We start from the raw sequence: 25,809 nt of genomic DNA, 5'->3' as shown, positions 1-25,809 counted from the left end.
CAAACATAACATATATAACACTTCTGCTTTTAAAACTTTGCACAATTATTTGTTTATATTTTCAGCCATTGATTCAAATTACTTTTGGAAATACTTGAACTGAATTATAATCTCCTTTCCTCATGACATTTTACATTCATATCCCTCTACCTCCATTCATAGATAAGGAAACTTAGGATAGGAAATGGCTAACACTTATCTTGGGTAGAAAATGACAATAGTTGAACCCCCTAAAACCTAATATGATATCAAATGAAATGGAATTTTTAATTATATACTTTAAAAAATACACTTATACTTTGTAGCATATTAAACTAGAATTGTCAACTATCAGTCATGAGTGTTTGCTTTAAAATGTCCACTTTAATCATGATTGTCTTAAGACAAAACCAAATGCAGAAAGATAGACAATGAAGCCTAGTAGATGACACCGGTAGAAGGAATCATAATAGTTATTAGAAACTATTCTTACAAATAATGTAGTGGTTTAAGTTCATTCATTTTTTTATTTAACATCATAAATTATGTTCTGATGTCCTAAGGGACAGTTAGTTATATGAAGATGAATGACATATATATATATAAGGGAAGAATGTGGCTCATTATTTAATACTTTTAAATTTTATACTTTCTGATTAGACATTTCAATTAATTCCAGAATTAACATTCCATAGAAAATTAAAAGTATAGCTGCAATGTTGGTTGACACTCTTTTTTCCTTTAAGAGGAGAAAAACTGAAAAACTGCATGTTTGCTTTTCTGTAAATCTGTATGAATTGAACACAGATCATGTCAACCGACAAAGCTAAGTAGGGAAATCTCACTAAATAATTATCATAAACCAACAGCAAAAACTGTACCAACTGTGCTATATGTGATTTTTATTTTATTTAACCTGAAATATTTTATTTCCTGAACAACATGTAAAGACAATTTTTAACATTCATTTTAAAATTTTTTGTGTTCCAAATTCTTTCTCTCCTTCTCTCCCCTGGATCATCCCTGACACAGTAAGCAATTTGATATAGGTTTTTTATGTGCAATCATGCAGAACATATTTTCATACTAGTCATGTTGTAAAAGAAAATAAACCAACTTTTGCTATTTTCATCTGTAATTCATTTAACTTTTTCCCTTAAAAATTTGGAAGCTATAGTATTTAGTGCATACATGTTTATTACTTCTTCATCTTTGGTGTCTTTTATCATAATATAATTTCCCTGTTTATTTCATTTGATTACATGTATTTTAGTTTGAACTTTGTCTGAGATCATGATTCCTACCCCTCCTACTCCAGCCTTTTGTTTATTCTCCACATGTATTTCTCATTTTAAAATGTTTTTTCTTGTAAGCAACATATTGCTGGATTCTGGGTATTACTCCATTCTGATATACTTTTCTATTTTATGGATGATTTCATCCCATTCACTTTCAAAGTCATAGTTATCAGTTGCGTATTTCTCTCCATTCTTTTCTTCTCACTTTTTATCTTTCTCACCTCTCTTTTTATCCTGTCCTTCCTCAGAAGTCTCATTTACTTCTGACCACTGCCTCCCTAATTTATACCTATTCTAAGAATCCTTCCTTTATTCTCTCCTCTTTCCCTTCTATTCCTTAATTTGTCCACCCTTCTAAGAGTTCCTATTTTTATCCTCTCCCTTTACCCTCTTATTTCTTGCTCTGCACACCCTTGTGAGTCCCTACCTTATCTATCCCCTTGCCCTCTTATTTCTTAATATCTGAGTTTCTCCCTTATCCTTTCTCCTCACCTTCCTATTTCTCTGTAAGTGAAGAAGACTTTTATACCCTTCTAAATGTATGTTATTTTCTCTTTAATCCAATTCGGATGAGAATAAGATTCTAGCACTACCAGCCCTCCACCAATTCCTGTCTTGTAACAATTCTTCCATTTATATCTTGTTTGTCTGAGATAATTGCTCCATTTTGCCTCTCCCTACCCAATTTTATTTTTTAGGATCATTCCATCATATTCAACTCAACCTGAAATTTTCTATCTGTGTAGTAATGACAATGTTCTTAAGAATTATAGCTAATTTTTCCCATATAAGAAGTAAACAGTTTGACTGTACTCAATCTCTTATAATTGGTCTTTCATGTTTGCCTTCTAAAGTTTTTCTTGATTCTTTTAGGTAAATTTTTCCATTCAGTTCTGGTTTTTCCTCACAAATATCTGAAAGTCTTTTAATTCATTAAATATCCATTTTTTTTCCAAACAGAATTACACTCAGCTTTGCTGGGTAAATTTTTCTTGGTTGAAAACTCAGTTCCTTTGCTCTTCAGAATATCATGCTCCACACCCTTCAGCCTTTAATTCAGAAAATGCTAAAAATTGTGTTATCCTGTCACTCCACCATATATAAATTTTTTTCTTCCTAGTTGTTTGTTGACCTAGGAAATTTGAAACTTTACTGTAATTTTCCTGTGAGTTTTCATCTTAGGATCTCTTCCAGATGATGATAGGTGATTTTTTTTCCAATTTCTATTTTACCCTTTAGTTCTAAAATTTCAGGCTAATTTTCCTTGATAATTTATTGGAGTAGAATGTCTACATTCTTTTTTTTTATTATAAATTTCAGGTAGTCGAACAATTTTAATATTGTTTATCTTGATCTGTGTTACAAATCAGTTGTTTTACTAATAGGATATTTTACATTCTGTTCTATTTTTTCATTCTTTTGATTTTGATTTATTATTTCTTAGTGCTTCATAATATTACTCTCTTCCTCTTCCCAAGTTCTAATTTTTAAAGAACTGTTTTCATTTTTGCATCTCTTTTTCTAATAAGTTGCCTTTCTTTTTCCCCCTAATTTGTCCTCAGACTCTCTTAATTTTAAAGTCCTTTTTAAGCTCTTAAACATTCCATTTTTTGAGAAAGCATTCACTTTTACATGACTCAAGGGCCAGTCTGTTTGACTTGGTGATGGTGGTAGTGTTCACTGCCTCTAGAATGTAGTCACTCAGAGGTAATACCAAAATATTTAACTGAAATAGATTTTTTTTAATTATAAAGTATTTTCAAACACTTAGAAACCATTCACTTTTTTTCTAAATGGGAAAAAATTAAAACAAAGAACTTAAATTCCAGTTTACATAAAATAAAATTTAAAATTTAAATTACAGGTGTGAATCTAGGGTTGTGCTGGTAAAAGTTTAACAACTAGTTCTCTGGAGAAAACAAAAAAGAATGACATATATTTATGTTTAACCTGAATTATTAACATTTTTTCATCACTTTTTTTCAGTTCAGACAATCAATAAAAGTATGATCCGGTGAACTAACAACCAAAAATTGAAAATAGAACAATATATGAAAACAAGATAATGGAAACTTAAAAATTACAATTAAAATACAAGGCTAGTGCCTTGTATACATGGGAAATGAAAATGTTCAGAAAACATGTCATTATGTAGACCAAATATTCATATATAATAAAAGTACTAAACTCTCAAGGTTATTGTGAGGATAAAATGAAGTTATATTTGTAAAGTGCTTTGGAGACAATAAAACATCGTCTAAATGTTAGATAGTAGTAGTAGTAGTAGTAGTAGTAGTAGTAGTAGTAGTAGTAGTAGTAGTAGTTGTTGTTGTTGTTGTTGTTGTTGTTGTTGTTGTTGTTGTTGCTGTTGCTGTTGTTGTGATACTTAACTGGAACTTTAATTTTTTTTTATTCTGATGTTTTGGCTGATATGAAAAAATTAGCTCTAACTTGCTCACCAAATAACCACTTGATTCATTCTAAGATTTTATCAAGCTAGATATTTTCATGATACTTACTACATTTGACATTAACACACTAATGCTGTTAAGTACTTTCTCATAGCTAATTCAAAATTAAAATACTAAGGTTGGATTAGAAGTTCTTGAATGTCAAAGGAGAACAAATTATTTTTAAAGATCATAGCTATATTTAAATATGTCATGCTAAATTTCCAAAGAATGAAAACCAAAGGCAAAAACAAACAGGTTCAAACTAATTTTTAGAAAAAATAGAAGCAGTATTCAAAGAGCTGGCCAAAAGAATCATCCAAGGAATTAAATCATTTCAACAAGAAAATATTTGAATGAGTATGACAATGTTAAATAAACTTTTACTAAAATTGGTGAAATAGAGAACTATTATTATTAAGCAATATAATAGTAATTATTATATTAAACTAATTTAATTAATATAATGTATTTATAATATAATGTATAATAAATATGACATAATATGTAATGTAATTATTACATTAATTTCCTGACAGTCAATCTTTGCAATATCCTTAAGACCACTGAGAATAGGAAAAACCACTCACATGTGCAAGCATACTTATAGCAGCTTTTTTTGTGATGACCAAGAACTGGAAATTGAGATCATGTCCACCAATTGGTGAATGGCTGAATAAGTTGTGGTATATGAATGTAATGGAATACTATTATACTATAAGAAATGGCGAACAAGTGGACTTCAGAAAAACCTGGAAAGACTTACATAAACTGATGCTGAAGTGAACAGAACCAGGAGAACATTATACACAGTAACAGTCACAAGACTGATTTTGATAGATTTAGTCCTTCTCAGCAATGCAAGGACCTAAAACATTTCCAAAAGACTCATGATGGAAAATGCCATCTACATCCAGAGAGAGAACTATGGAGTCAGAAAACAGAATGAAGCAGACTATTTTATTTTTTGTTATGTTTTGTTTTATTTTTCTCATAGTTTCTCAAATTTGCCATAAGTCTTCTAGGCAGCATGACTAATGTGAAAATGTGTTTAATGGGAATTTATGTGTAGAGCCCACATAAGATTGGGCTTGGGGAGGGAAGCAGGAAGGAGGGGGAGAAAATTTTAACCTTATGGAAGTGAATGTTGAAAACTGAAAAAAAAAATCCATTAATAAGTTTGGGGGAAAAATTTTTTTAAAAGAGTAAGAAAAACCAGTCATCTGTCTTGAATGGCTAAATCTGGGAGGAAAAAACCAGCTACCTAACATTGTTTCATTAAACTTGCATGGACTCAGTGACTTGAATTTGGTAAGCTTTTCACTTTGATTCAGTAAGGCAGTCAAAAAACATTAAACACATACAATGTACAGGCATAGTGTTAAGCACTAGGGATTTTTTAAAAAGAGGCAAAAAGAGCACACAATCTAACAGGGGAGACAACAAACAAACAAATATGTGCAAACAAGTTATGTCCAGGATATATAGGAAATAGTCAAAAGAAGGAAGGCACTAGAACTAAGAGGGTGGAGAAAAGACTTCTTGTAGAAGATGACATTTTAAACTGGTACTTAAAGGAAGCCAGCAGATAGACATGATGAAGGAGAGCATTCCAAGCATGGGGGACAGCCAGACAAAATTACAGGAAGCAAGAGATTCTTGTTTGTAAAATAGTCAAGAGGTCAATCAAAAAGTACATGGTGGGGAGTTAAGATATAAGAATACTGGAAAGGTAGGAGAGGGCTAGTTTATGAAGGACTTTGAATGATAATTAACAGCTGTGTAGCTCAGACTTCAGCAATAGAGAAGTATCTCAGTTCTTGCTTCTAGTCCAGTCTAAATCTTGCAAAGGGATAACCAGGGTAGGAAACCCATATCAAAAGGAAACCTACAGCTCTATCAGTCTGAATCAATATCACTTCCCAGATGGTTGATAGTGGTTGAGTAAAGCAATGGAAACTCCAAATGGGAGAAAAAGGCCTATTGCTCAGAACCAAACCCAGATCTGGAACTTATCCATCTCAATGGTGAGTGGGAGGTGGTTCAATGATCAGATTGTGCCCTGGATCACATCACTTTGGGAGCACTGAAAGCTTTCAGTTCCTTTCTCAGAACTGTCCCTGACATTCTAGAATAACAAAACACTCAATACTGACAATAAAACAGCAATAGGACAAGTCCAGACCTTCCCTCCAGAAATGCATAGAGCTTGGCCCCAACAAAGTCAGAAGTCAGGAAGCAGACTAGAAGAATGAGTAAATAAAAAGGACTCCACTTTTAAAAAACTATTAGGTGACAGGGAAGCTCAAGAAACAAGCCCATAAAAAGAGAACTCTTCAAAATTCAAAAAGCAAAGTCTCAAAGTAATCTCAGTTTGGGCAAAAAAAAAAATGAGCACAACTTTTGGAACAGATAAAGTAAGGACAAAAACAAAACAAAAGTTTTTATAAGTAAAATAAGAACACTAAAGGAAAACAATGGAAAAGAGATGAGAACTGTTGAAGAAAGAATTGGAAAGGTAATAAACAACTTGAAACAAGTACAAAACCTTGCCCAAGTAACAAACTCCCTGAAAATTAGAATGAACCAAATAGAAGCCAATGAGTCCACAAGACAACAGGAAACATTAAAATGAAGTCAAAAGAGTGAAAAATAGAAGAAAATATAAGGGATCTCACAGTAAACAAACAAAAAAGTACTTGGTAAACTGATAGAGGGGAGATTATTAAGAATCAGTAGACCGCCTGAAAGCCATGACCAAAAAAAATAAAATAAAACCAACCTACACATCATATTTCAAGAATTCATAAAAGAAAATTGACCACATTTCTTAAAACTAGAGGACAAAATAGAAAGAGGGAGAATCCTCCAGTCACTGCCTGAAAGATATCCCAAAATGAAAACTCTCAGGAATATAGTAACCAAAATCCAGAGCTTCCACCAAGGAAAAAATACTTCAAGCAGCCAGAAAGAAAGAATTCAAGTACCCAAGAACTACAGTCAGGTTCACACACAATTTAGCATACACAACTATGAAGGAGCAGAGGGCTTGAAATAATGAAATTCTAGAAAGCAAAAGATATAGAATTATAACCAAGAATAACTTAACCTACAGGGTAAAATTTAACCCTGAATCAAACAAAGGATAAGTATTCCTTATTCAGAAATCAAAACTTCATGGAAATTTATAAGTACCAACACAATAACCAGGAGAAACATAAAAAAAAGATAAACATGAGCAAGAAATTGTGGGGTTTGTAATTTCCTGATCTGCAAGAAAAACCACTGGCGCCGAGCTTTGAGCCAATGGCACTTCATTAAAGGGTCCATGGTCCCTCTAATGAAGTGGTCCTCAGATCTTCCTCATGATCTGAGATGCCTTCTTCTTCCAGGGCTTCATTTTTATAAGGCTTAATACCAGATTTGATACTTGAACACTCTAGAGGAGCTACACAAAATGCATAACCTCTTTGGTTCATAGACCTTGCTTTAAGAGCTAAAAAATTATGCATCAGCTGGAAATGGTATATCAGCAGGCATCTCAAAATAGGCAAAGCGTGGGGTAACTCCACTGATCAAGTGGTCATAAGATGGTCATAAGATTTCACCTGCTCAGGTTGGACAAGAGAGAGAGACCTTAAGGTACAAAAATAAGTTGGAGGACATTCCATGTAATTGAGTCCCTTCTGTCATTCTAGGCTAAGGAGAAAGCAAGGGTAGAGGGCCTCTAGTTAGCTTCCGATGAGTAAACAAGTGAACTTACAACCTACAGTTCACAGCTCTGGGGTCTAATATACAGAACTTATAATCACTACCCCTATGAAATCACATCAAACTGATTAATACTGATTTAAACAGAGTAGGGGTCGAAATGAATTATTTCTCACACAATCATAAGGGAACTAAACAAGGATAAACTATTTATACTCTAACATAGGAAAATGATTTGAACCCTTTCATCACTGAGACCATAGACGTGTTTAATTAGACATGAGGTCTAAAAGTGGATTTTTTTATGTATTGATCATGAAAGAAGAATGGAAAAAGAGGAGAGGGAAACACTGAAGAGGAGATGAGAGTTAGGGAAAATTATCTCACAAAGCTGAGGTGCGCAAGTCTATACCAACAAAGAGAATGGAATGGGAGAGAAAGCAGTTGACACTTGAATTTCATTCTCTTCTAAACTGGTCAGAGAAAGGCAGAATGTACACACAGTAGGGTATAAAACTACACTTCACAAAACAAAACAAGGAAACACAGAAAGGGAAAAGGGGGTATTTAGAGGGAGCGTGGATTAAGGGAGAAATTAGTACTAAGCAAAACAAACTTTAACTAAAAACATACAAAAATATTTGTAGCTCTTTCTACAAATGCCTCACATTATCTTTCTTTATAGAGGGCAGAAATTGGACTCAACACACTCTACTTTGCATCTGCTGCTCTGCCTGGTTTCACTTACATAGCGAACAAGATACCCATACAGCAGGGAGTCTTGTTTTCTTCCCTCTGCTTTCCTACCTCTTTTTGTTTGTTGTTTCCCCCATTAGATTGTAAGCTTCTTGAGGGAAAGTACTATCTTTTATTAATTGTATGTCCAGAGCTTAAGACAGTGCCTGAAACATAGTAGGTGCTTAATAAATGATAATTGGATTGGATTAATAGTACAGATTTTGAAACTAAGAGGATACCCATTGATTGGGGAATGGCTGAACAAGTTATAATGTAGAAATGTAATGAGATACTATTTTGATATATGAAGTAATGAAGGAGATGGTTTCAAAGAAACTTGGGAAGAATAGTATGTAGCATGAAGTGAACAGAACCAACAGAACAGTTTTTATAATGGCAACAATAACGTAAAGACAAACTATTTTGAAAGATTTAGGAACTCTAATTATCATAATGATCAACTATCATTCCAAAAAGCTCATGATACCCACCACTTGACGGAGATTTGACAAAGACTCTGGGAGGAACAGTAATTTCCTGACATAACTTCCCTCAACCTGATGTAGTTTCCATCCCCTCATACAACTTCAATTGCCTCAACTTCCCTGAAGCAGCTTCCTGGTATAGTTGGGGTTTCTCAGATTTGGTGGGTACCTGACACCATATAAGTTGTCAGATTCTGATAACTAAATGACTAGACATGTTTCCAGATGGAGATGGGGGGGACTGAGGTCAAGGAAACTAAGTGTCACTGTGTCTTTGTTGTATATCCTGGCTATGTTAGGTCAAAATCAAACTCCTATTTTGTTAAATATTCAGTGTTTGCAAGTACTTCATTTCTTCCCAATATGAAACTATATCTTTAAAGGTGTGCCTACACAGATTCTTCATAGGATAGACTTTTTCCTTTGTATATGGTCAATGTGGAGATTTGTTTTACTTGACTATCTCTATTTGTTTTAAGGAGAGAAAATATGGATTTGTGCAGATTGAAAAGAAAAGAATTTAGTTTTTAAAAATACAGCATGAGAAAGACCAGATAATTCCCCAGGCTTTTTTCAGATTAAATTTTCTGGCCTTTTCCATCTGGTATTTATTTTAGTTAAATTCTGTTTGTTTGTTTTTTTAATCAGCAAAATTTCATATTCTCTCCCCCTTAAAACAAGACCAATGAGTTCAGTTTGTGACAGCATTCAAAAAAGATAGTCTCATTTGGGCTGCATTAGGAGAGGAAAAGTTTTCAGGAATATGGGAATTACTATACTTTTTCCTGGACAAATCACATTGGGAATACTGTGTTAAGTTCTAGTTGCCATTTAAGTAAAGACATTAGTAAGCTAGAGTGTATTCAAAGAAAGGCAACAAGAATAATGAAGGATCTTGAATTCATGCTGTATATGGATCATGTGGGAATGTTTAGCCTGGAGAAGATAAGACTTTGGGGGAGTATGATAACTGTCATCATTTTTTGAAGTACTGTCATATGGAAGAAAGACTAGACTTACTGTTTGGACCCAGAGAGAAAAAGTGGGAGCAGTGTGGGAAAGTTTACAAAGAAACAAATTCAGGTTTGATATAAGAAAAAAGCTTAGAAACAGTTGGGATTAGAGATATCCCTAAGTGGTCTTTATGCAAAGGTAGGATGACCAATGGTCTCCTGGTCCTTTTAGGCCAAGGTCTTTTCAGTTTGTCACTTTGAGTGAGGTAACACCCATTCAGCGAATAGACCTCTTTAAGAAGTCAGTCAAGGGGGTGGAGCCAAGATGGTGGAGTAGAAAGATGCACATATACTAGCTCTTATGCCACAGCCCATAAAATACCTGTAAAGAAGGACTCTCAACAAATTCTAGAGCAGCAGAAACCACAGAACAACAGAGTAGAGGAGATTTCTAGCTCAGAATGACCTGAAACACTGATGGAAAAGGTCTGTCGCATGGGACACAGAGCAGAGTCCAGCCCAGCCTTGGCCATGTGGCACCAGGAGGAGCAGAAATGAGCAGGTTTCAGGGATGGAATCTCCAGCAGCAGCACAGATCTCTCAGCACAGATCTCTGAGCTAAAGGTCAGTGAGAGGGTTTTCTTGGCTGGCTGAGAAGGGAGCAGATTGCCCCCATAACTCAGGCCTCCTCAGGTGGCAGCAGTGGAGGCAGCAGTAGACGGGGCTCCCAAGGCAGGCAGCAGCCCGAATTCATTGTTGAAGGCCTCATCATAAAACCCCTGAGGAAACTGAGCCCTGTGTGGTGGCCCTGTTCCTACCTGAGCAGCTGATCTTAATCTCACACTAAATAGCAGTCCTATCCCTGCCTAAAACTCCTGAGGGATTAGAACAGCTCATCTGAATCTCAGCCCCCAGTGCTGGCTTGGCAGAACTGGAGGCGAGGTGATTGTGGAGAGAAAACTCAGAAGTCAAATAACTGGCTGGGAAAATGCCCAAAAAAGGGAAAAAAAAAATAAGACCATAGAAGGTTACTCTCTTGGTGAATAGGTGTTTCCTTCCATCCTTTCAGATGAGGAAGAAAAAGGCATACTGTCAGAGGAAGTCAAGGCCCTTGCCTCCAGGTCCTCCAAAGGGAACTTAAACTGGGCTCAGGTAATAGAAGAGCTTGAAAAATGAGTTAGTGGTTTACCAAAGGAGAACCAAAAAAATGCTCAGGAAAACAACACCTTCAAAAAGAGGCTAACTCAACTGGAAAAAGAGATCCAAAAAGCCAATGAGGAGAAGAAGGCATTAAAAAGTAGAATTAGCCAAATGGAGGAGAAGGTTCAAAAGCTCACTGAACAAAACAATTCTTTGAAAGAAAGAATTGAGTTCAGGGAAATGAATGACTATGAAATAAACCAAGTAGTTAAAAAACAAAACCAAAAGTTTGAAAAAATAGAAGATATTATGAAACATCACATTGGAAAAACAACTGACATAGAAAATAGATCCAGGAGAAACAATTTAAAAATTATGGGACTACCTGAAAGTCATAATCAAAAAAAAGCCTAGACATTATCTTCCATGAAATTATCAAAGAAAACTGCCCTGATATTCTAGAACCAGAGGGCAAAATAAATATTGAAAGAATCCACCTATCACCTCCTGAAAGAGTCCTGAAAAGAGAAACTCCTGGGAATATTGTGGCCAAATTTCAGAGTTCCCAGATCAAGGAGAAAATACTGCAAGCAGCTAGAAAGAAACAATTTAAGTATTGTGGAAATACAATCAGGATAACACAGGATCTGGCAGCTTCAACATTAAGGGATCGAAGGACTTGGAATAGGATATTCCAGAAGTCAAAGGAACTGGGATTAAAACCAAGAATCACCTACCCAGCAAAACTGAGTATAATACTTCAAGGGAAAAAATGGTCATTCAATGATATTGTGACTTTGAAGCATTCATATTGAAGAAAACACCAGAACTGTATAGAAAACTAGACTGTCCAATACAAGAATCAAGAGAAGCACGAAAAGGTAAACAGAAAAGAAAAATCATAAAAGACTTTCTAAAGATGAACTGTTTACACTACTACATGGAAAGAAAATATTTATAACTCTTGAATCTTTTCTCAGTATTTGGGTAGGTGAAGGGATTGTACATACACATACATAGACAGAGAGTACAGGTTGTGTTGAATCAGAAGAGATGATATCCACATACACAAAAAAAAATAAAATGAAATAAAAATTAAGGGGTGAGGGAGGAAAATACTGGGAGGAGAAAGGGAGAAATGAAATGGAGCAGACTATAACTCATAAAAGAGATAAGAAAAATCTTGTTCAATGGAGAAGAAAAGAGAGAAGGGGAGAGGGGAAAAGTGAAGCTACTCTTTCCACATAGGGCTGAAGGAGGGAATAACATGCTCACTAAATTTGATATGAAAATCTGTATTACACTATAAGAAAGTAGCGGAGAAGGCAACAAGTGGGTTGAGGAGAATGATAGAAGGGAGGGCTATTGGGAGAAGAGAGTTACTAGAAATGAACACTTTTGGGAAGGGACAATGTCAAATGAGGGGGAAAAGAAAAAAAGAAGTCTGTCAAGGGATAGATTCTTTAATTAGAAAAATGAAAAAAAGATCCAAACTGGGCAGGGAAGACCCTCAGGGTTGCTACTCAAAAGAGAAACAATTACTATTGACATTCGCTCTGAGGCAGGAGGGAAGGAAGGAAGGAAGGAAAGAAGGAAGGAAGGAAGGAAGGAAGGAAGGAAGGAAGGAAGGAAGGAAGGAAGGAAGGAAGGAAGGAAGGAAGGAAGGAAGGAAGGAAGGAAGGAAAGAAGGAAGGAAGGATCCCAATTGCATCCTGGGACATCCCCAATTGTCCTGATGAATATCAGACCACTAGTTGCAGATGGCTCTTGAGGAGAAAGTGAGACTGGTGACCTTGCATAATCCTCACTCAAATCAAAGTCAACTGCAAGTCATGTCATCATCATCTTCCTCATGTCGTGGTCCTCTTCAAAAATGAAGGACAAACACAAACAACAACATAAGGATGATCACTTAATAGGTATGTCAAATCATACCTTAGAGGCGAAGTGGCTACTGTTCAAGTACCAGTTTGATTAGATGTCTTGAGGTCCCTGTCAACTTTGATTCTGCAATTAAATGATATTTCAATTCCATTCAGCACTTATGATCTCCTCCTAAAACTCCTAAGTTTATGCACATCGAAAAAACTTATTTTCCTCTTCCCAGGGCTTATACCTCATCCCTATAATCCTGGAATCTTACTGGTGATATTTCACTATATCTATTCCAATGTCAGGGTCACTGAGTCATTTTCTAGTCATGCATTAACAGATGGAACTTGCAGGCTTGCTTTTAATGGCATCCTAAATACTTAGCATAGTGTCTGGCATATAGTAAATGTTTTCTTTTTCATTCATTCCATTAGTCATTCAAGAGAATAAGAAAATGTTTAATGCTCTAATAAAATTAGCTCCATGTCTGCTTTCTTTGTACTTGATCTTAATAAAAATACTGATTCTTTTAAATCTGCAGGTATCCCTAGCCTTAAAGATTAATTTGGTGGAGGATGGGGAGTTAATCCACTCAACAGCCTCAGCTCTACCCAAAGTCTGAACTCTCCTGGCTGATGAGTGAAAACTTACTTAACACACTATATCTAGCTGAATGGAGACCATCATGCTTGTGTCCATCTCAACAGATGGCTATCCACTAAGACATCAATCTACCTTGAACATCCTTCCATCTGCCTTACTCCAACTCTGTACCATATCCTCCTTCCCTAGCCCTTCCTTCCTTCTTAATTTTTTAATAATAAAGCAATACTTCTATGGGAAAAGTCAAATATTCTACCTTATGACTCTACTCACAATCCCTGATTACCTACCAAAGGTAAGGAATCTACATCCTCCAGGCCACATGTGGCCTTCTAGGTCCTTAGGTGCAGCCTTTATTATTATTGTTATTAATTTTATTTATTTTCAGTGTTCTACAATCACTACCATATAGCTTAGACTTTTTCCCCTCCCTTCCCTCTCCCTCCCCAAGACAGCATACAGTTTTATATAGGTTCTACACATAAATTCCTATTAAATACATTTTCACTGTAGTCATGCTGTGTAGAATTAAAATGAACTGGAGAAATCATATAACAAACCAAAACATAATACAAAAGAAAATGATCTGCTCCATTCTGTGATCAGATTCCATAGTTCTTTCTCTTGATGTGGAAGGCATTTTGCCTTAAAAGACAACTGGAAATTTTTTTAAGTCCTTGCATTGCAATGAAGTTCCAAGTCTACCAGAAAAACTCTTGCACATTGTGGTCATTGCTGTGCACAAAATTCTCCTACTTCTGCTCCTTTTGCTCAGCATCAGATCATATAAGTCTTTCCAGGCCTCTCTGAAGTCTTCTTGTTCATCATTTCTTATAGCACAATAGTATTCCATTACATTCATATTCCATAATTTATTCAGCCATTCTACAATTAATGGGCATTCCCTTGACTTCCAGTTTTTGATCACCACAAAGGGAGCTGCTATAAATATTTTTGTACATATGGGACCCTTTCCCATTTTTGTGATCTCTTGGAGATACAGTCCTAGAAGCGATATTACTGGGTCAAAGGGTATGCATATTTTTGTGGGTGCAGCCTTTTGACTGAGTCCAAGTTTTATAGAACAAATTCTTTTATTAAGGGGATTTGTCCCGTAAAGTTTGGATTCTGCCAAAGAGTCATGCTTGAGGTTTCCTACCCCTTTCCTAGATAATAACCCATTGTCACTGATCTTTATATGTTATATCCTCCAACTTGAGTACGTGAAAAATTATTTTAAATCTTAGTGATCAGTGTCTTAGAGACTCAGAGTTTCCCCCAGTCCCCTCCCCCTCACAAATTCAGTCTCTCCTTTAGAAGGACGTTACTATTGGTAAGATTGCATTGAATCTTCTTATCCTGGTCAAACTCCAGCTCAGGCCTGAATTAATTTAATCTGCTCAGGTTTAGGTGAAGATAGATTCTTCTGCCTAGACAGCCCAAGATTGGAAGTGGTATGGTATGATGAGGGGGCTGATTTGATAGAACAACTATTTCCTCTGAAGATAGAATGATAGTGGGTGATATCAGCCCCTATTGACCAAGATTAAGTGACCTAAGTCATGTACTCAGGACCTCATTTTAATATAGCCCACCTCCCAATGTGTTGAACAATCAGAGTTGAGTGACCTCCTTGGGAACACCTACTCTTTGAAGAGCATATAACCCTGTACCCCCAAATCCCAAATCAAGCTAGTTCTGAACTGACGCCCTTAGGGGGGCCCAGTTTTGGACTGAACTCCCATCCAATGAATGTCAAGCCAGATTGAGAGAAATAAAAACATGACCTTTGGTTCTGAGTTCACAATTTAAATTGGGGTTCTACAAATGCAAACTCCTTGAGAAAGCACTATAGCAGCAGCAGATGGAATAGGATAGAGAACAGGAACAGAAGCAAGCAGTGTTGAATAAACACATACACACACACACACACACACACACACACACACACATGGTAGTAAAGTGTACAACTTTCTCTTCTCTTCCACTTTGGAAGAGAAATGTAAAAAACATTGACATTGGGGTCAGAGGAATTGGGTTAAAATCATTGCTCTATTATTTGCACAAATATATTGATTGTGTGACTTTTGACCTCTCTGGGTCTAAATTCTTCATATATAAAATGAGATCAGATTACATACCTTCTGAAACCACTCCCAGTTTTGACATCTATGATCTTATGATAATTTTCCCCACCCAAATCCAAATGCATCAGATTTCTTGGAAACTTCCTTTAAGATTTATGTATTTTTATGATATATATATACATTTGTTTTTATCCCTGATCTTTGAGATCAAATATTGAATTAAATTGAATTTGGAAATAGATTTTCAAATTACCATTTCAATATTCAACATATTGCTAAAAAGAAATAATTTTGGAGAGAAAAAAGGTTTTTGTAATACAAACTAAAAACCATTTTATAAAATTACTTAATTCATCTTTATCTCATCATCTAAAATATATTTTGGTATATTTTTTCACAATGAACATACCATAAGTGTAATTAATTGTAAATCTATAAATATGATAAAAATAGTTTGGGGATCACCACTCTAGGAGACATTTTGAATATTTATAAAGAAGAAGCTTTCTTAGCATATAGAAAACTAGCTGAAAGCCAGTTCATTGCCAGTTAGTCTGAAAGACCCTGTGGAATTCTTAAATCACTTCATGACATAAGGAACTTCTAAGCCTAAAAACTGCAGAAAAGGTGCTAATCTGCATTAGCAGAGGAGGTTACCAAAGAAATGACAAGTCTATATATGCTTATATGTCTATGTGGATATGCATATATCTCATATATGTGAATACATGCATGTATATACATTTTATATATATTTTGTTACATACGCATATAAATATCTATAGTAGTAATTGATGATTGAATGAAAGGAAAACAGAAAATTGTCCAAAGATTAACTGTTTTAAAAAAATTTTTATCTGAGTCATTTGATATTATGTAGAAATGCACTAAAACTTATAAAGGTTTTTCATCTTTTATTTCAGAGAGAAAATAAATGCCTGAATTAATTAACCGTATTACATCTCCAAAAATCATCTCTGAATTATTGCAAGTAATAACTGACCATCAAAATAAACAATATTCTCAAAAGTAAAACCAACTTTATTGCCATGTCAAATATTTAAACTGGAATCCAAATGAATTTAAAGATTTCATTAAAAATGGAAACATTGCTAAAAACAAACTAAATAATTTTGAATGAATTAGAAACAGGTTAATAATATCTCTGTACTAAGGCTTTAAAAATTTTGTGAGAAACAATAAGATTATAGAGTTGCACAAACATCCAACAAGTATTCTGATGCAAAAATTTGGATTTTTTTTTTCTTTCTCTTATTCTTAAGACATTGGCAATCTCAATAGTTTGCATAGGAATAACGAACTGAACTAGGTTTGTTTGATGTTAAAGGTCTACACTGGCATTATGAAAACAAAAAATCATTACAGTTAGGAAAAGGTTTACCTGATGTCCCTATTAAGCCAAAAAAAGGGGGAGGGTAAAAAGAGTCCTAGGAACTTTAATTCAATTTAAAGGGAAAGAAAATTATGCATGTCAGCCATGGGATGCTACAATAGGAAAAATAAAATTTGATATAGGAAAGGGAGAATTACATTGTCCCTTTGCAAAAGAGGAAGACCTTTTGGATGGAAATTTCATACTTGAATTCAACACAAGTATAGAGCGTATTTCATCTGAAAGAACCTCAAAGGATTCCTAAAATAACTAATATAAAGCTATATATAACTATTGTTCCATTTAAATTTGAATTGCAACTGCTTTTTAGGCTAAAGCTGAGGAACTGTAATCTATCAGTGTTAATAAATACCAACCTCAGGCAAGTCTCTTTGATGAAGAGGTATTTCTCAGGTCATATAATCCAATTTCCTCCTTTTTAAGATCAGGAAACAGATGAGAACAAAATGATTTGCCCAAAGTCACACAGCCAGAAAGTATCTGAGGCTGGGTTTGTACTCACAAAGATGATTCTCTCTAACTCCAGGCCCAGCATTCTATCCACTGTACCATGTAGCTGCTCCCATGCACATATGTGTATGTATATATATATATATATATATATATATATATATATATATACACATATATATATGTATGTATATGTATATGTGTATGTATGTGTGTACGTGTATGTATATGTATATGTGTATATACATATACACAATTATATATGTGTGTGTAGAACACAGGAGTGTGCATGTATGTTTTGGTGACCTGATTTCACATGTATTTCTTCTTTCCAAAAAAAAAAAAAAAAGAACAAGAATAATATAGAAGCTACCTAAGCATCAGTGAATTGGAAACTTTTATATACTAAAATCTGTCTTTAGAAGTTGTATGAAGAATGACAAAAAGAAAAAGTACCATGCTCCCTTATGCAGTTTATTGATCGACAAAATCCCAAATGTGACTTTAAAAAAATCAAAGTTCTTGTTTTGTTTGTGGGTTGATGACTCTTGTCATGCCTCTGTGAAGCCTACAGATTCCTGAGTAATGCTACCCAACTAAAACCATTATTTTAACTACTCTTGCATGCTGTAAAAATATGAAGGCGTACGTCTTTTTGCTTTCTCATGTATTCAAACAAACAAAAGTGGATACCAAATTTTGGGAAGAAAAGGTATGGATTGTAAATTATATGGATGAGAATATAGTGTAAGACACCAGAAAGGTAGGAAAGGACCAGTTGTGAAGGGCTTTAAATGTCTAAGGGAGAATTTTATATATTATGGGTAGATGACTTCTATAACCTATCCAGGTTTCAGTTTCCTCATTTTACAAATAAAGATAGACTATCTCTAAGGTTTTTTATGTTTCATTTTCATTAAATGTGTGAAGTTTCTAATCCAGTGTTTTTCCCACAATATAACAGAATTAGTCTAAGCCAGGGGTGGGGAACCTGTGCCCTTAAGGCCACATGTGACCCTCTAGATGCTTAGGTGCAGCCTTTGACTGAATCCAAGTTTTATTAAGGGAATTTGTTCTGTGAACTCTGGGTGGTGTCAGCAAAGAAGTGAAAGACATAATGAAGGCAAAATCAAAAGACTTTTTCAATACATTAGGTATGAGAGGGAGAAGGTGAGAGTGAGGAGTCAAGGATGAAAGCAAGATTTGGAGCCTTAGTGACTGGGAACATGGTGGTTCCTTCAACTTTCAATGGTAAAGTTAGGAAGAGGGAAGAGTTTTGGGAAAAGATAATGAGGTCAGGTTTGAACCTATTGAGTTTAACTAGGGGACATCCCAGCTCGATACATCCAATAGAATTTTGGAGATGTGAAACTCAAGATTGGCAAAAAGAGGGATGGACAAAAAGATCCCCTGACTATCTGAGTAGGGATGATAATTGAACGTATGGGAGGTGAGGCAGAGTCTAGAAGGTGGAATAACAGTATGGACTGGCTATCACTGTCCCCACAAACTGAACAAACACCTGTAAAAAATGACTAAACAAATTCTGGAACTGCAGAACCCACAGAATGATGGAGTGAAGCAAATCTCTAGCCCAAGACAGCCTGGAAGGCTGCCAGAAAGTGTCTATATTGCCATGCTGGAAGCAAAGTGCAGTCCAATGTGGGCCATGCAGGCACAGATGGGCCCTGAGCAAGTCTTAAGGTAACTGAATCTCAGGTACCTGTGGCAGTTTCCAGACTATATGACTCCAAAATGCTAAGGGCAAATTGAAAGTTCAGTGGAAAAACCTTTGGGACCTGTGTGAGAGAGAAGAGAATGGTCTGACCCCTACCGCAGGGTGGCAGATGGAGTGAAGCAAGGGGCAGGGGCAGAGGCAGTGGCAGCAGCAGCAACTGTTTGTGGAGCTCTAGGCCCACAGAGTGTGGGGGGATCAAGCAGCTGATATTACATCTCCCCCCTTAAACCCCAATGAAAGCAGAGAACTACCTTGACAAAGAGCTCAAAAGTCAAGTAAATGGTGGGGAAATGAGTAAAAGCCAGAAAAGAATCGGATGATAGAATCTTACTTTGGGCAATGGGGCAAATTATCTAACATAAAAGAGGCAAGAGAAAACTTTTTCAATGGAGGGGAAAAGTTGGTAGGTGAGAGGGATAGAGTGAGCCTTACACTCCTCAGACTTGGCTTAAGGAGAGGAAGCCTCCTTTTTTAAAAAAAAGAAAATAAAAAGAATGTATTAGAACTGATGAAATCACCAAGTGAAATAGTATAGAAGGAGATGAGAAAAAGAATCAGGAAGAAACCTGAGAAGGCACTGTTATTGGGCATGACCTGGCTGAAGATATAGCAAAGTGACTGAGAAGTAGTGGTCAGACTAATGGAGAACCTTGGAGAACTAAGAGAGCAGCAGCAAGAAGAGAGAAGAAAACATCAAAGAGAAGACAGTGTTTAATAGAGTCAGCCACTACAGAGAGGATAAGAAGAATGAAGATTAAGAAAAGGTCATTGGATTTGGCAACTGAAAAATAACTGGTAAACTTGGAGAGAGCAGTTCTAGTTGAATGATGAGATCAGAAGCCATGTTGCAGAGTTAAAAAGAGAGAGAGAGAGGAAAAGAATTGTAAATTGCCCTCTCAAGGCATTTAGCTATGAAAGAAAGGTAGTATGATAATAGCTGTGATGGATAGATAAAGTAAAGGTTTTACTTTGGTGACAAGGAAGACCAAAGTATACAAACAGAAGACAACAAAGTCAAACTTCCTGCATCCAAAGCCTCCAAGAAAAATATGAATTGGTCTCAGGCCATGGAAGAGCTCAAAAAGGATTCTGAAAATCAAGTAAGAGAAGTAGAGGAAAACTTGGGAAGAGAAATGAGAGTGAGGTAAGAAAATCATGAAAAATGAATCAACTTCTTGCTAAAGGAAACCCCCCAAAAATGCTGAAGAAAATAACACTTTAAAAAACAAACTAGCAAAAATGGCAAAAGAGATCCAAAAAGCCAATGAAGAGAAGAATGCCCTAACAAGCAGAATTGGCCAGATGGAAAAGGAGGTCCCAAAGCTCACTGAAGAACATAATTCCTTAAAGATTAGAATGGAACAGATGAAAGCTAATCACTTTATGAAAAATCAAGAAATTATGAAACAAAGTCAAAGGAATGAAAAAATAGCAGACAGTGTTAAATATCTCATTTGAAAAACAACTGAGCTGGAAAATAGATCCAGGAGAGACAATTTAAAAATTATGGGAGTACGGGGAAGCCATGATCAAAAAAGAGCCTAGACATCATCTTCTAAGACATTTGGAAAACTGCCCTGCTATTGTAGATTCAGAGGGTAAAATAGATATAGCAAGCAAAGATTTGGGGATGATGGAAGAGACATGAGTGTATTTGTAAGCAGCAGACAGGGAGATTTTGAAGAGAAATGACAAGAGGATGATAGAAAAGCCATCTTCTGGAAAAGACAGACTGGAATGGGATTACTTGTGCATGTAGAGGGGCTCCATGGCAAGGCAAAAGAAGCACTTCTTTATGTGAGGCAGAGGTGAAAAGGTGGTGGAAAGAATCTGAGCAACATGAGATGAGGAAAGGAGATGAGGGAATTTTCAGCAAATACTGTCCTTTTTTTAAATGAAAAATGAGGTAAGGTTCTCAGAGACATCTAATGACACAGTGAATAGAACACTGGAGCTGGAGTAAGGAAGACAATTCAAATTTGGCATCAGGTACCTGTCAACTGTGTAACCCTGGCAAAACCACTTGACCTATGCTGGCATAGATTTCCTCAGTTGTAAAGTGGGGTTAGTAATAGCACATGCTTCACAGTGTTGTTGTAAGGATCAAATGAGATAATATTTGTAAAGTGCTAGCACAGTACCTGGCACAGAGTACATGCCATATAAGTACTTATTCCTTTCTCTCTTCCTTTTCTCAGCTGAGAAAGTCAGGGTGCTGTGGAATGTCTCAGAAAGGATAAAAAGGTTTAGAAAAATAACTACAGGATAGTCAATCAATTGGGGAGGTGTAACAGATTGCCTTGCCCCAGTAAAAAACCCAGTTTAACTTATGCAACATATTTTTAGAGGAATTAACACAATTTCATGATTTTGTCCTGTTCCATTTACCAGCAAATGAATTGCTGTTTGTCCTTCATTTTGAAAGAAGACCGGTGGATTTCACATGAGAATGAATGAAGACAGTGGGTGGCAGAAATAATGCATGACTGAGGTATGTTTAAGGCAAGAAATTTTATAGAATAGGGTGCAAGGGACTGGACAGAAGAGGATGATATGGATTGTGCATGTGATTTGTTATCCTGTGATATTTTAAATGGGCACCACCACTGAGAAGTCTTATGGTAGAAATAAAGAAAACATTGATTTCTTATTAAATCCATGAGTAAATATACTCATGTACTGTTACGTCTCTTTCTTTACTCACTTGCTTTATTATAATAAATTTGTAAAGTTCATTTTAATCATTCTCTAGGTAATCTCATATAAAATATGAACCTGATATAATTCAGTCATGTTATTACTAGACTGCAGAATTTTTCATTCTCCCCAACATTATGCATGATGTAAAGCTTTAACTAATCCTCAGAATGAAAATAATTTGAATTGCTTAAGTAATGTTATAGAATCAGTGACTAGAAATATCTTCTGTTCTAAAGTGTGTTCTGTGTCCCTGATTCAAGGGATTGATTTTAATAAAAAAAATTTCTAGGATAAGGACATCCTTGAAAGCTTTGGGAACAGAACATTCAACATTCAGGTTTTTTTAATTTAAGAAAAATTAAGAACTAAGCAAAATACTCAAACATTTAAATCAAAAGATTTGGTGCTCCCATTTAGTAATTCTTTAAAAGAATAAATTTATTTCAATCAAAATTCAGACAGCTGAAGCATAGCCTATCAACCACTTGTAATATATATATATATATATGTGTCTGTGTGTGTGTATGTGTGTGTGTGTGTATATATATATATATATATGTAATATCAATGTATATCCCTTTCTAATTTATTTGGCCTGCTTCTTAGATAAAGTGAAAATTATAGGTTTGTATAATAAACCAAAATCAGTAAACTGAAAATACTACATAAATTCTATTATTTTTCTAGCAAAAATTCTATCAAATTAAGAAGTAGGAAAAAGCTATTTATTCTCTAATAAAGTTGATAAGATTTTCAGAAAATCATCTTTCTCTCTGGAAATTGTAGAAGTCACCCTGTCTACCTTGTGACTTAAAATTGTATAAATGTATAACCAACATTGCTATCGTTCACTTTTAGTTTTTCATTTTAAAATCAACTGAAACTATTTGATTTAATGATTAATAAAAATTAGCAGTTTGAAAATTCTATCATCAATAAGTTTCTAATCACAGATTATTTAAGTAGTAATTAAGGGAACACATTTTCAAAGACAAAACTACTATTTTAAAATGTTAATTTGAAAAAAGATTTGTTGCCTTTATCTTATTTACCATCTAAAGAGTTCCAGGAAATGTCCTAGCCAACTTAGTGTTTTCACATGCATATTGGAAACTATTTTAGTTCATTTAAATATGTACATATTTGTAGCATTCATTAAACAACACATTTTTTAAAAAATATTTCCTAAAAGAGGGAGTTTGGATGGTGGTTGTGTAACCACACCTGGGTAAGATTAATTTACAAATACTTGAAATAGTGGTCAAGAATGTTTACAAGCCAAATTACCCAAAAGAGATTCTGGATGTTAATTACCTGCTGTTTTCATATGCAAGGTTCATAACAGGTAGATGACTCTTCCACTATTTTATACATTTCTTATATTCCTGATATTTCTTTTTTACATAAAACTTGTTTTCAATTCACAAACATTTTTCTCTTCCTTTAGAGGAGAGAGAAAAAACTCCTGTAACAAATCCCCTGTATTGATATTGAAGCTAATTAAATGACCTTTAAAACCAGCAAAAAAAAAAAAAAAACGGACCCCGTCACCTGAATCGTGATCCCCTTCCCTTCCAAAGGACAAAATTGATTAATTAGAATTTTATTGGTGACATTAAAAAAGAGACTGATTTTGGAACTTGATACCTGTCCTCTTTCCATCAATAACCACTTTAAACTGAAAAACAATGGTTAAGTTTTCGCTAAAATTAAATGAAGTCATTAACATAAGATTTGCTCTAGGAGCTCGTAGCCACAGTAGGATACGTAGAAGAGTTTATTAAATAAGTTCAGAAAAAAACAGCTAAAGCATTGATTAGTGCATAGTGTTTCAATTTTTAAAACTCTATGTAGTTCAATGTGTATATGGTCTATTATAGTGATAAAATTATCTCCCACTTCCGAAATCACTTTTTATCACCGGGATCTGAACCTCTCTAATGCCTTCACAAACTGGGGGTGTGGGAATGGGGTGAAGACAGTCTTCTCTTTTCTTTTGGTTCGGTAAATAATTAGGTTGGAAGTGTCTATCACAAAGATAATTCTGAAGGTAGAAACCGGGAAAACTTCCTACTTGGATTGGAACTTAAAATGTTTCTCCCTATCTTTAACTAGTGGCACTGAGTTAAAATGCAGATGGACAGACACAGAGAGAGGAGAGGGCGGAGGAAGGGAGGGGAGGAGGGAGGGAGGGAGGGAGGGAGGAAAAGAGAGAAAGAGAGGCTACCTCCAAGTCTAAAAGAGATGAAAAAATTATGTGCTACTATGGCAAGAGTTTCGAAAAGCAGAGTTGTGATCCAGGGCGCGCGCACAGACACACACAGACACAGAGACACACACACACACAGACACACACAGACACACACACACACACACACACACACAGACACACACACACACACACACACACACACACACACACACACACACACACACACACACACACACACACACCACTAAACTGTGTCTGCTAGCAGGACCATCGGCAAGTACCAACCTGAGCTAGCTTTCTTTGGAAAGTCTACTTCTCACTATGCCCCAGCCCCTTCTACTAGCACAGACCCTACAGAATACCCCAAAAGGCCAGGAGGAAAGTGTGCCTGATCCCTACTTAATTCATAAAAAGAGAGAAAAAGGGAGCTCCGGGAAAGAGAAAAACATTTTGTTCCTCCATGACCCGTAAGGTGGCAACTATACTAAAAATGATGTCCTATCCAATCAATACAAATTAGGAGCAGTTTCTACAGAAACTGCACCCCAGGAGTTGCAGTTTCTTCAGCCTCTACACTGCAGGGAAGGAGAGGGCTCACCTGGGACAGCAAGTTGGAAAGCTCCACTTTGGTCTCCCCGAACCTGACCTGGCAGCTGACTGCAGTCAATCGAAGGATCAAGCACTTGAAAACCCCAGTGAGTCCGATAAGGACTCCCGATTTGTTCTGCTCCTGGGCACAACTTGAGGGGTACGGAACTGGGTGAGAGGGCATGCTCCAGGATTTCCTCCGCGGTTTCTGTAGCTGCTACTACTGGCAGAGTTAAGGGAGACGGAGCTGGAAGACACTGTGGAGAATCATCGCTGGCCCGCAGCAAGTTGTCAATTAGGAAACTCTTTCCCAGGTTCCCAAAGCCTTGAGTTGTGTCTAGTAATGCAGAGGAGCCCAGTATATCCCAGTACACGCCAGTGCGGGAAGATAAAGCAGTAGGAAGCATAGTGAAGAAGAGCAGGTAGGCAAGCAATTCAATCTTTTCCACACTTTCTTCTGTTTTTAATCTTGGCTGCAGCCAGGCAGTTGCAAATGAACTTGGTCTAAGACTCTGCCGCTACCGCCTGCTCTCTTGCCACAGCCTCCCATGAAACTAAAGCAAGTAGAGAGGGTGGAGAGGGAGGGGAAGAAGACTAAGGACCATGGGAAAAGGCGGTCGGGGAAAAGAATCATTATTATTTATTTGGGTTGACTTTTTTTTTTTTTAGAAGAAGGGAGGAGCCAAGCGTCAGGTTTCCTAGGCAATGTGGACTTGGCGGGTGTCTCTCATTTTCTATGTTAAACAAGGTTTGTTTGGTTTTGTCCCCTTGTGGACTGGAAGGTGAGTACCACCCATCTAATGTCATTAGGAAATTGTAGATCCAGCCAACAATATAATGTGGTTCCAAGAGTCTATGCAAGAGGAAGGGGCGAAGAAGGAAGATTTGGGACGAGGGGAAATGAAATGTGAAATGCTGTACTCTACACAGTGAGTTTGTCAAACTCTGATTTTGCGGCTTTTCGCCCCTGAGAGAAAAGAGACAGAACAGTATGTTCTAACCCCAAGTAAAGTTTCTGGTCCTGAGCCTGCATCTGTCTTAGAGCCAGACAATGTTCTCTGGCGCTACCCATTTTGGAAAACTCCTAGGACAGAGTAGAGACACAATGTAGGGACTGGGAAAGTTGTAATAGAAAGGAATCTCTAATGAGTTGTAAGAAGTTTCAATTGCAAAGGAATCTTTGTAAGGGAACAGCTTTGGTTGGACCCCACAGGGGAAAAAATTGCTTTCTAAAATGCATTACTATTTGAAATTTCTCATCCTTGACGAGCTTATCCTTTGAAAATGAAGGACAAACAGCAACAATCTTTCATTTAGAGGAGAAATCGGTCTCTCCTCTACCACCCCACCACCCCCATCCACTCTACCCTACTATGGAGTCTTTCAGCTTC

The 25,809-nt window shown here is 36.0% G+C and overlaps 1 protein-coding gene across 2 annotated transcripts in view; it reads right to left on the bottom strand.

Moving 5' to 3' along the window:
• Positions 1 to 25,047, bottom strand: part of DBX2 (developing brain homeobox 2) — a 50,219-nt gene extending 25,172 nt beyond the window's left edge. The window contains exon 1 of one of the 2 annotated variants that reach the window (XM_072654266.1): positions 24,429 to 25,047. In XM_072654266.1, the coding sequence (XP_072510367.1) occupies positions 24,429 to 24,825 (397 nt within the window). In that variant the 5' untranslated portion in view covers positions 24,826 to 25,047. The remainder of the gene's footprint in view (positions 1 to 24,428) is intronic. The other variant, XM_072654265.1, reaches the window with a different exon arrangement.
• Positions 25,048 to 25,809: the final 762 nt, after the last annotated feature.

Source organism: Notamacropus eugenii, chromosome 3 (assembly GCF_028372415.1).
Source record: "Notamacropus eugenii isolate mMacEug1 chromosome 3, mMacEug1.pri_v2, whole genome shotgun sequence".
Taxonomy (NCBI): Eukaryota; Metazoa; Chordata; class Mammalia; order Diprotodontia; family Macropodidae; genus Notamacropus; species Notamacropus eugenii.
Note: the sequence above shows the minus strand (reverse complement) of the source record. Positions and strands in the feature narration are given on the sequence as shown.